The sequence below is a fragment of the Hippocampus guttulatus genome, chromosome 2 (genome assembly GCF_054856545.1).
Source record: "Hippocampus guttulatus isolate MCC_2025c chromosome 2, RoL_Hgut_1.0, whole genome shotgun sequence".
NCBI classification, from domain to species: domain Eukaryota; kingdom Metazoa; phylum Chordata; class Actinopteri; order Syngnathiformes; family Syngnathidae; genus Hippocampus; species Hippocampus guttulatus.
The window spans coordinates 2,922,403-2,934,544 of NC_141262.1; the positions used below are offsets into that span (position 1 = coordinate 2,922,403).

The 12,142-nt window shown below is 44.4% G+C and overlaps 1 protein-coding gene across 2 annotated transcripts in view; it reads right to left on the bottom strand.

The window, feature by feature from the left end:
• Positions 1-12,142, bottom strand: part of slc7a11 (solute carrier family 7 member 11) — a 66,171-nt gene that overhangs the window by 10,646 nt on the left and 43,383 nt on the right. For both annotated transcript variants that reach the window (XM_086131550.1, XM_086131541.1), the window contains exons 8-9: positions 10,682-10,785; positions 2,467-2,563 (exon numbers count right to left, since the gene is read on the bottom strand). In XM_086131550.1, coding sequence (XP_085987676.1) covers positions 2,467-2,563; positions 10,682-10,785 — 201 coding nt within the window. The remainder of the gene's footprint in view (positions 1-2,466; positions 2,564-10,681; positions 10,786-12,142) is intronic.

The window sequence follows — 12,142 nt, forward strand, 5'->3', positions numbered from 1 at the left end:
TTCTATCTGGCAAGTTATTGTGGCCATTTGGTTTAAATTAGAGCTGTCAGTTTAGCGCGTTCTTATCGGCATTAATTTAAATGAATTTTAACGGGATTAATTTTTTTCTCATGAGATTAACGCGGCACACGTCACAGCGGTTGTTACGTTGCTCTATAAATAAACCAGAAACAAAACAACAAGCGCTGCACAGGTCCACGCACATGTTTGTTTTGCCAGCCACGGCAGCGCGAGACACCGAAAACGGATACTTAAAGAGTTTATGAATGGAAAGTTGACTTTTAAAAAGTTGCCAGATAGTTCCACTGACAAGACCAAAGTTACCTGGATGTTTTGCAGAAGTAAACTGAGCTATCATCATAGCACGTCGAGTCTGAAATACCACTTAATGGCCAAGAACACAGCTGATGTGAGTACTCCGCCCCCTCGTCTAAGACAGACAGCTCTGGATAATTTCAAAGCGAAAAAAATGGATAACACGACGAAGAACAAATTTGCTGAAGCCATAGCTAAATGTATGGCTGCTGCATGCAAGCCTGTCAATATTGTCCACAGCCAGACTCAAGCTGAAATCATTCGCATTGCATCCAAAGACTCCACTAGGGATTGCCAGCGAGAGCCTCCATTACAAGCTATGAACAGAAATTGTACGTAGCGGAGAAGGCTAAGGTACACCAAGCGGGAGAAGACACTGTTTTGGGAGAGAAATAAGAGGCTTGGTTGATGAGCCTCTGGTGAATAAAGAGCAGGCATTCTGTTGAGTTCGATGTATGCCACTGACGCGATTGTTACTTGTTTGGAACTAATTTGTGTGGAAGTTTACCGTGTTCCGTGTCCATATAAATAATGGGGGTGGAGCTTCTCTGTGTTCGTCTGACAGCAACGGTGCGCTGAGGCACGTCGAGAGTTCAGCGGTGCAGTGGTAGCGACCTAGCGAACACACTGAAAATAAAACGTTTCCAGTGTTGTCATCGAACCAAGTGTCGTCATCCGAAATGATGTCTACACAAAACCGTAGAGAGACTTGCGCGCAAGGACCAACAGAATCAACATAGCCTGACTGCTGTGTTCAAAGCAAACTTGAGAAAAACGAAGTATGCAACCATGGCTTAAATCCACTATAGGCTGAGTACTAGTTTACCTTAGATGTGCACTTTATAATGTTACATTGCTCTGTTTTGATTCCATAAAAGAGCTGTTAAAGCAGCTGTGTGACAAAATATTTTTTTCACTGTTGTTGATGGACAGTAATATTGTGTGAGAGATAATGTGTGAATAACTGCCCCAAGTGAAAAATGTTCATGTAAAATTGAAAGTCTAAATTGTTATTTCAGTAAATATTTGCATTTTGCACATAGAAAACTGATTCATGATTCCATGTTGATGAGAGCATTAAAATGGGGAAAAATAGGGCAAAAAATATAAAAGGAAATTCAGAAACGATAAAAAATGCGTGCGTAATCACGATTAATTTTTAGTTCATTTGAGTTAATTATGACAGTTGCGTTTTTATTTAGATTAAATATTTTGATCGTTTGACAGCTCTAGTTTAAATGCTAAGCAAGTGGTCAAGAATTGTGAAATTATGTCAAAGTGTTTGTAATTAGTGCAAGCTAGTAACTGGTAGCTTGCACTTTCAGCGATGAGCTTCACTGAACTCTCATCTCCATGTAACTTAAACTGTCTGCGATTGGCTGGTGACTGATTCAGGGTGTCCCCCGCCTACTGCCCGAAGACAACTGGGATAGGCTTCAGCACCCCTCCCTCCCCCCCTAGTGAGGATCAAACGGTTCGGAAGATGAATGAATGAACTTAAACTGTAAATTTGTGAGCATTATTGTTTGTGATGTTTCGCTTTCCTTTGTCATCCAAGAACCCAATTAGTAACTTAAAAGTAGCCCTACAACGCGGTCCCACCGAGATATCCATCGCAACAATTTGACGCAATTGTCCATTCCCTATTTTATGGTATAACAAGCAATGAAACTATGTAGCAGACTAGCTGTCTACATTACTCCCCCTGCCATGCAAGTAGTTATTTGCTAGGATGTACCTGTACTTTTTCTTTCTGGTGACGATGGCCCAAGCATGGGTCGCAGTTGTCTCTCTTTCGTGTAAACACTCAGTTTCTTCGATAAATGAATATCTGGCCAATGGATATCAGGCCACATATCTTCATCCCCACTTTGTAATCCCGTAAGGATCAGAAAGTTACTTTCCATTGGACAACATGAGTTTGTTGGAGTAATTTTCACAACTCTTTACAGTTAGTTGGCTTGGGTACATAATGAATCCCACCATTCTTTCTGCGCCAACAATGCATGTGTGCATCGTGATTATGTCGTCTTTGTTTACAACATGCAAATGGGTTTATAGAATATCTTAATTTAAGATGGACTGTGTTGCTGTCAGTATGTTCTAATTACACTTCATTGATCTGAATATACTTAATTGTAGTAAACTCACCAATATAAGGACGGCAGCTATTGGAGTGTTTCTGCGAATGTGAATCATGGAGTAAACCTCAGGTAGTTGTCCTTCACGTGACGCCACCAAGAATGTTCTGCAAAACACACAAACATTTACTTTCTTTAACAATCCATCCATTGACTTGTGCTTATCCGGTTCAGGTTGCAGAGGCAGCAGCTCCAGCAGAAGCTCAGACTTGCTGTCCCCAGCCACTTCATTCAGCTTTTTCTGTAGGTGCCGGGGCGTTCCCAAGCCAGCCAGCACACATTGTTTCCCCAGGGTGTCATGGGTGTTCCTGGGGCCTCCTCCCAGTGAGACATGGCCGGAACAACTCACCAGAAAGGTGTTCAGGCATAATCCGATGTTTTAGCCACCTTATCGGGCTCCTCTGACTCTGAGCCCCTCCAGGGTATAGGAGCTTTTCACCATCTCTCTTAGGGAGAGCCTGGACACGAGTGTTGTCACAAAACTAAAATCTTCACTTTGACACTACACCTGCATAAAATACCTCGATAGCAGCACTGAAATGACACCACACGAACAAAAACAAACCTGTGAAATTATAGTTGAGAGCTCAAAAACTCCAAGTTAGTTTTATTTGTATTAATTAAAAGAATAACGATAAATATAGTAATTACAATACATTTGATCAAATAAAAAAGTAAGATATGACAATTTTAAACGCTTTTGAACAATTCACATTTTTTTTCCACACCACTGAAAATGTTACTTATATACAGTACATACAGCATATTGTATATAAATATCAGGGTACCAACAGATTTATTTATTATTTCAGCATTTAGCTGTGTAAACGCTCATTGAATATTTAACGTTTGACATTCCAACCATAAATCATGGGAAAATATTCCGAATTAAGGATCAAAGCTGAGTGACTTGATTAGAAGTGAGAAAGTAGCTGATGAAGGGATTTTCATTCACAGTATAGGCTTTAATATTGCTGCATGGTGGTTTTTCATATAGTCACAAAATACTTTTGTTTCAGTGCTGCCTTTCATAGTTATAGATGATTTGGGTGAAGGTTTGGAATGAGTGACTGCAAATAATTATGTTTTTCTGAGTGTAAATGAGAGACTGTTTGCATTTGGGTGAGTTTAAGGAAGAGGGGGTGCCAAGGTGCCACGAGCAAGGGGGGGCGCCGGCTGGACCCCTGGACTGGAGTTCACAATCGACATTTAAAAGGGCCCCCACAGCAGGACGACCACTTGCAACAACAAAGAAGGCCAAATGTTGAACACCATATCCACACCTAATCTGACAGATGCCGTTGATAACACCCGGACTGTCCTCGCAGACCATTAGTCTATGCCTGAATACACGCACGCACGCACGCACACACACTCACACACTCACACACACACACAAAGAGAGGCACACTCTTTTTGCGGAATTGTATTAAAGGTGGGTGTCAAGGGAAAAGCATCTTTGTCACTCTGCCTCGCTCCCCTCGCAGTTAGAAGTTGACGACCCAGAGCTCTGTTTAGAATAATTGGCTTGATCTATGCTGTATTTGACTATTTGTTCGGGATTAAATACTTTTCTGTGTTACTGACTCTATAGATGTGTGCCTGTGGTCATTCCTGAAACCATCAACAAGCACCCCGGAAGTCCACCAAGGTATATGATTATTGGTCAAATAGTGCGGTGGAAATTCCGCCTTCATTGACCATGCAGATGGACCATTGGTTGTAATGAAATAAAATAGCAACATGATTTTACCTCATTCCTTTTTATTTTAAGACAGCTTTTACAGATTGTTAGAACACCCACATCAAAAAGTTTAATGTATTTATGGATTTTTTTCCTGTGTGACTGAAATATTTGACTGTATTTGAATGCATCTTGTGTTTCATAATGAGAGTGTGTCAAATCAGTGTTTCGTCTCCGGTTTGCAGTTGAATGACAAAGGAGTATATTACAAACATCCATCTATCCATTTTCATAACCGCATCCCTGAAGAGGGTCGCGGGAGTGTGCTGGAGAATGTGCCAGATCATTTTGGGCGAAAGGCGGACGACACCCTGTCACCAGTCCGTCGCAGGGCACCCTGCGGAAATGTCATTTCAACCACTTATATCTGGGATCTTTTTCTTTAGGTCACGACCCACAGCTTATGACCATAGGTGAGGGAAGGAACTTAGACGGGCATTTTAGCTGAGCCTTTTGGCTAAGCAATTTCCTTCTCACTGAGGACCCTGGTTTCGGATTTAGAGATGCCGAATTTCAGCCCAACCGCTTCACACTTGGATGTGATGCGCTCCAGTGAGAGTTGGAATTGAATAAATGAATGAATACTTTATTGTCATTGCACACTTGTTACAATGAGATTTTGTAGAAGCCTCCATCCCCAAGTGTATCGTGAAATATAAAAAATATAAAAAAGTATATAAATACATTGCACTCCCCTAGACTTACACACAATCACATACACACATTTAAAAATTGATATTCAATGTTATGGAATGGATTTTTAAACTATACACATTGACTATGCACTGTTCAAGGAAGGGTTAAAGTAGATTGTTCTTGCAAAATATATGAATTTGTATGAATCAGGCAATGACATGAGAATATGTAAAATATTCGGCACTAATTAAGGTACAGTCAAAGTTGTCTTACAAAATTATATGAATCAGGCATTAACATGACAGTATGTGGACTATTTCGGACCTAATTGAAAATACAGTTGGTGATATCATGAGGTACTGTATATAGTAAAATTGCACTCCCATCGGCCTACACATTCACATCCACACGATTTAAGAATTGAGATTCAACAGTCTGACTGCCCAGGGATAGAAAGTGTTTCTGTGTCTGTTGATCCGGCTTCTCATGACTCTATATTTCCTGCCCAAGGGCAGGAGGGTGAAGAGGCACCTGCCAGGGTGGGATGGATCAGTCAGGATTTTCTTTGCCCTTTGTAGCCCCCTTGAGTTTGCGATGTCATCCAGCGATGGCAGGGGGCAGCCGATGATTTTTTGTGCCGCCTTTATAACTCCTTGCAGAGCATTCCTGTCCTTGGCCGTACAGTCGGCATACCACGCTGTGATGCCGTACGCCAATACACTCTTCACTGTGGAGCGGTAGACTGTGTGTAGCAGGTGTGCTTTGTTCAGCAATCTTAAGAAGTGCAGCCTCTGTTGCGCTTTCCCGACCAAAGCATCTGTGTTGGCGTGCCATTTGAGGTCATCCGCTACATGCACACCCAGGAACTTGAACGTCGAGACCTTCTCCATACAGACACCTCCTATCTGTAGTGGGGAGGGGTCTGCTCTCTTCCTCCTCCAGTCCATCACCATCTCCTTTGTTTTGCTGGTGTTCCGTAGCAAGTTGTTTGATGAACACCAGCCTATGAGTCTCTGTACCTCCTCCCTGTACGCCATCTCATCGCCATCGGAAATGAGACCCACCAATGTAGTGTCATCGGCGAATTTCACGATGACATTTGAGTCATACATGGGGGTACAGTCATGTGTGTACAGTGTAAACAGGAAGGGGCTCAGCACACAGCCCTGGGGGGAGCCCGTGCTGAGTGTCAGTGTGGAGGATGTGTGGGGCCCCACCCTCACAGTCTGTGGTCGATCTGTCAGAAAGCTTCTGATCCATTTGCAGGTGGGGGATGGGTAGTTCAGGTCCTTCAACTTTGTGATGAGAATATCGGTCAGGATGGTATTGAATGCTGAACTAAAATCCACAAAAAGCACCCTGACATAGCTTCCTTGCTCCTCTCCATGGCCCGCGGCAGCGTGAACAAAGGTGGAGATGGCATCAGCTGTTGATCTATTTTGTTTGTAGGCAAAGTGATGCTGGTCAAAGTTCTGTGGGAGGCATGATTTTAGGTGGCGAAGAATTAGCCTCTCAAGACTTTTCATGACCACTGGGTTCAGTGCCACTGGTCTGTAATCATTCAGGCTGCTGATGGTATGTTTCTTGGGGACAGGTATGATGGTGGCTGCTTTCAGGCATGACGGGACGGTGGCCTGTGCCAGGGAGGAGTTTAAGATCTGTGTTAGGATCCCTGTCAGTCGGTCCGCACAGGCCTTCGGCACTTTCCCCTGTACTCTGTCCAGTCCTGTGGCTATATGCGGGTTCACAGCTTGCAGGACTGCTCTCACCTCATGCTCCTTCAGCTGAAGCGACTGCGTGCTGGATTGATGTGTAGTCAGAGGGGCAGAGTGAGACCTCTCTCTGTCAAAGCGGGTGAAGAAGATGTTTAATTCCTCCACCAGCGAGGCATCTACGCTTACTTCTGGTGGACTGCCCTTGTAATTTGTTAATGTTTTGTAAGCCCCGCCACACTTGCCTTGCATTTTTGTCCGCCGGTTGTTGCTCTACCTTTCCTTTATAGCTCCTTTTGGCTTGTTTGATTCCTCTTTTACTTAGGTTTGCCCTGGCCACGGCATACAGCTCCTGGTCTCTGGCCCTGAACGCATAATCTCGGGCCCTGAGCAGCGTCCGTACTTCCCCCGTCAACCATGCTTTTACATTTTTTAACACTTTGATCTGTTTATCCACTGTGACATTGTCACTGCAGGTCTTAATGTAAAATAAAACCGTCTCAGTGCGTTCATTTAAGTCCAAGTGATCAAAAATAGTCCAGTCCGTATTTTCAAAACAGTCCTGGAGCTGGCTGAGTGCATCTACGGGCCAGGTTTTGACAGCTTTCCTGACTGGTTTGGTTCTTATTCTGATGGGTCTATACGCTGGCACACTGAATAGTGAGATGTGATCAGACATCCCCAGATGAGGAAGGGGTATTGTCCTGTATGCACTCTTTAGGTTAGAATAGATCCTGTCCAGTGTGTTACTGCCCCTGGTGGGTTTTATTGTGCAAACTTTGGGAAAACAGTTTTTAAACAAGCCTGATTAAAGTCCCTAGCCACAATAATGGCACCCTCAGGGAACTGCATCTGCTGTCCGGATATTGTGTCGTGAAGTTTGGAAAGAGCTGTGTTTACGTTAGCAGTGGGGGGTATATACACAGCTGTAATTAGCACTACAGTTACCTCTCTCGGTCGATAGAATGGCCTAGAGATTACTGTCATCATGTCGAGATCGGGCGAATAATAAGTGTTTATTACTCTACTGTTTGTACACCAGCCTTGATGAACAAAGACGCAAAGGCCCCCTCCTCGCTCCTTTCCGGAGCTGTCGTTTCTGTCGAAGCGGTGCGTGGTTCGGTGCGATAGCTGAATTGCCTCATCCGGTATGAGCGAATGTAGCCATGTCTCTGTTATTACAGACACGCTACAGTCCCGGGTGTAGCGATTGTCTGACAACAGCAGCTCCATCTCTGCAATTTTGTTTGGTGCTATGATGAAGTCAACAGTACCAGATCATCCACAAAAAGCAGTGATGTAATACTGAGGCATCCAAACCGGACACCCTCAACGTCTTGGTTGCACCGAGACGTCCCTAAAAAGGTTATGAAAAGAATCGTTGACAAAGGGCAGCCTTGGCAGAGTGACGAAACCCTCCTCTCCAGATCCCTTACCAGAGAAGTTGAGGAGTGTGATCAGTTTGAAGCTGGAACACACCCTTCAGCTAACCTTCTTTAATAGGGGGACCACCACTCCAGTATGCTATCCAGAGCCACTGTCACCCGATGTCCGTGCGATATTGCAGAGGTGTGTCAACCAAGATAGCCAAACAAAATCCAAAGCCTTTAGGAAAAGGGGGTGGATCTTATCTACCCCTGGGACCCTGCCACAGAGGAGCTTTTAACCACCTCGGTGATCTCAAAACGTTTTAAGTCAAGGTCAGGAGTACACCATCCCAACTATACACAGTGTTGATGGTGGACTGCTTTCCCCTCCTGAGAAGCTGTATGGTGGACCAGAATTTCTTCAAAGCTGTCCATAAATCGTTCTCTATGGCCTCACCAAATTCCCACACCCGAGTTTTTGAAGCTACATTTCAGTGGCTAGCCGGTGCACTGCCACAGGAGTCCCACATGCGTTTTTACCAATCATGTCCTTACAGGTCTCACTCTCATTGCTCCCATGAGCATTGAATCCCCCCCCCCCCCAATCCCGAGTGGGAGCGCACACCAACACCCACTCCAAGTAGTCCAGAAAATGCCGCTAGGCTGAATTGTTGTTTGCGCACAAACAACAGTCAACAACAGATCCCTGCCTTTGACCACCCCCCAGCTCACACTACCCCTCACGGCTCTGTCTCTTCCTGATCAGGACGTCCGTGTTGGTAGACCAGTCAAGTTTATTGTTGAGTAGAACACCCAGGTATTGTAGGAGGTCACCCACTCTATGTCCGTACCCTGGATGTTCGTCGGTGCAGGTGAGGACTGCTTCCTGCAGAAATCCATAACCAAGTCCTTAGTTTTCCTGGGGTTGATTTGGAGGGGATTCTGCTGGCACCAGTCCATGAAGTCCTTTGTCAGTCTCTTGCACTCCCGATCAATCCCTCTGTAATGAGGCTGACAATCGCAGAGTCGTCAGAGAACTTGTGAAGGTGGCAGGTTGAAGTGATGTATCTGAAGTCCGAAGTGTAGAGGGTGAACAGGAATGGAGCCAGGAGGCCCCAGTGCTGTAGAGAAGCCTGTCCGACTCACAGTTCTGTGCCCTCACATACTGCGGACGGTTTGTGAGGTAATCTGTAATCCATGATGTGAGGTGGTGGTCCACTCCAGAGTGCCGCAGCTTGTCCCCGAGTAGGTTGGGCTGGATGGTGTTGAAGGCACTGGAGAAATTAAAGAACATGATCCTCACAGTGCTCCCAGCATTCTCCAGGTGTAACAGCGCCGAGTGGAGGAGGTAGATGATGGTGTCCTCCACACCGATGCCGGGCTGGTAGGCAAACTATAGCGGGTCCAGTGATCTTTATTACCTTTTCTGTTCTTTGTCTTGCGGTTTTCTATAATATAACATTTGTTGATCTATTCTTGTCTGTGGGTACGTGGGATCCAATTATTTCCGGGGAAATCCAGGACCTGACACCGGTAGCCTGCATCCTCTCAAGAGAAAACTATATCCATTTGTGTTTCATCAAAGAGAGACTGGGAATAGTAATTTGTTTGGTCCCTCACCTCAGACCTGTTTACCATGGGTGACCCTGCCATGGGCATGAAACCCCAAGCAGTTTAGCTCCTAGGATCATTTGGGAGGAGGGCATGAGGGCAGAAGGGAACAGGAGATTGACAGGCAGACCGGTGCTGTGACGCGGACTTTGTATCGGTCTGTCGTGATGAAGAAGGAGCTGAGCCAAAAGGCGAAGCTCTCCATTTAACAGACAATCTACGTAGTATGTCACCTATGTCACAAGCTATGGGTTGTTACCAAAAGAACGAGATCCCGGATGCAAGCGGCCGAAATGTGTTTTCTACACAGGGTGTCCAGGCACTCCCTTAGAGATAAGGTGAGAAGCTTGGTCATCCAGGAAGGGCTCAGAGTTGAGCCGCTTCTCCTCCACGTTGAGGTGAGCCAGATGAGCTGGCTCGGGCATCTGATTAGGATGCCTCCTGGACACCTTCCTGGTGAGGTGTTCCAGGCATGTCCCACCAGCGGGAGGCCCTCGGGACGAACGAGAACACGCTGGAGAGACTATGTCACCCAGCTGGCCTGGGAATATCTCGGGATCTCGTGGGAGGAGCTAAAACAAGTAGATGTAGAGAGGGAAGTCTGCACTTCCCTGCTCAAGCTATTGCCCCTGTGGCCCGACTCCAGATAAACTGTAGAAAATGGATGGATGGATGGATGTTTTATTTCGCTGAGAATATTGGCACTGCTTGATGCCATTTATCGACGATGCTGTAACTGTGAAAAGTTTGACTCGAACCTCAAAGGAAATATGGAAACATACAAGAGCTGGTGCTGTAATTAAGTAAAGTAAAGAGGGGTAAATGTGACAAAATATTTGAATATTCCTTCTGGATATGTGTGGTACTCACCAATAGCTGAATTTACGGGTGTTAGAAAATTGCAATTATTTAACCTCTAACTTACAAGTTACGTTCAAGATATAAAGAGGCCTGGAACATAACCTCATTCCTATGACACATAACTGAAACTGAAAGAAGTTTGGCTGTCCACTTAGTTCTTTTCAACAAAGATAATTGTACATCACAGAAGTGGCATTTTACAGAGGTTTGTAAATGTTTTATATCAATAAATTCCATCCCACACAGAAAGCAAAAATGCTTTGCAAATTAAAAAAAACAAAAAAAAAACTGTACCTCGACAGGGCCAAGACGGAACCGTTCATGGAGCCGTAGCACGACATGGCCACAAATACTGGCATGGCGAATGAAAAATCCCCCATCAACTTCTTTGCAAATGTCTGTAAATAAGGAAAGTATGTTAAAACAATGAAATACATTATGTGTGTAATGTGTTGTGTGAGTGTCAAAGAATGCACTGCAGTTTAGTTTCTTAGTGAACATTTGTGTGTGTGATAGATGGAAACAAGAATCACATGGTTTTTCATCCAGTCCGCAGTAGACCATTGCAATGTATTACTGAGACATTATTCAAATATTTACATATGTGCTTTTACAATCGCAGGGATTTGTTTAGAAAAGCCAGTTTCCACACATGAAGCTTTGTCTATATATATTTATATGTGTATATAAAATGTTTTTATACATATCGTTTGCTACATTGCTAATTGCCAAAGTCATTTTGGGCCAAATTGTTATATTAGGCTGCATTTAGAATGTTATTAATTTGTTTTGGAGAAGGCGACCCAGTGGTCGACGAGTTAGCGCGTTGGCCTCACAGTGCAGAGGTGCAGGGTTCAAGCCTTCCTGTGTGAAATTTGCATCTTCTCCCATGTAGGTTTCCTCTGGGTACTCCGGTTTCCTCCCACATTCTAAAAACATGCGTGTCAGGTTAATGGAACACTCTAAATTGTCCCTCAGTGAGTGTGAGTGTGGATATTTGTTCGCCTATGTGTACCCCGCCGACTGCTTGAAGACAACTGGGGTAGACTCCAGCATGCTCGGCGACCTTTGTGAGGATAAGCGGATCAGAAAACGTGTGGATGGATGGACAGACGGTTTGGAGAAGGACGGCAGAGTGGTTAACTGGTTAGCACTGCCGCCACACAGTGCAGAGATCATGGGTTCGTATCCGGAACCGTCCTCCCTGTGTGGAGTTTGTATGTTCTCCCGGTGCCTATGTGAGTTTTTTCCTGGTACTCTGGTGGTCTTTGTCCTTTTGCTCATTGTTCACACATCTGGTTGAGTGTTTTGTTCCAATATCAGTGAAGAAATCGTGTGTTTTCTACTAGAAAAGCACAATTGCTTTTTTTGTTTTCCAAAAGCATTGAAATATGACTTTGGCAATTACCGAATCCTATGTGGCCAACAATATACCTGTACTACATATGGATGGAATCACCCAAGTTGAACTAGACCAGTTCTTTGATGCTGGTTGAACAAAAATGTCATGAGACAGGACAGCAAGTGAGTGAATTGATTCCAGGCTGACACTGTCAGCTAACCAATAGCAAAGGCAAAGCCCGTTCTTTAGATGCTCAGTGTTTTGACAAGATTTGCTAAGGCCAAACACGCATGAGTGTTTCGCCTCATGACTGTCTGAATTTTAATATTGGTTTGCCCCTTAAATGAAAAGACACTTTGGCAATTCCATTGTACCTCTGCCCAATAATAAACTTCTGGAAGATCTGAAAAGAC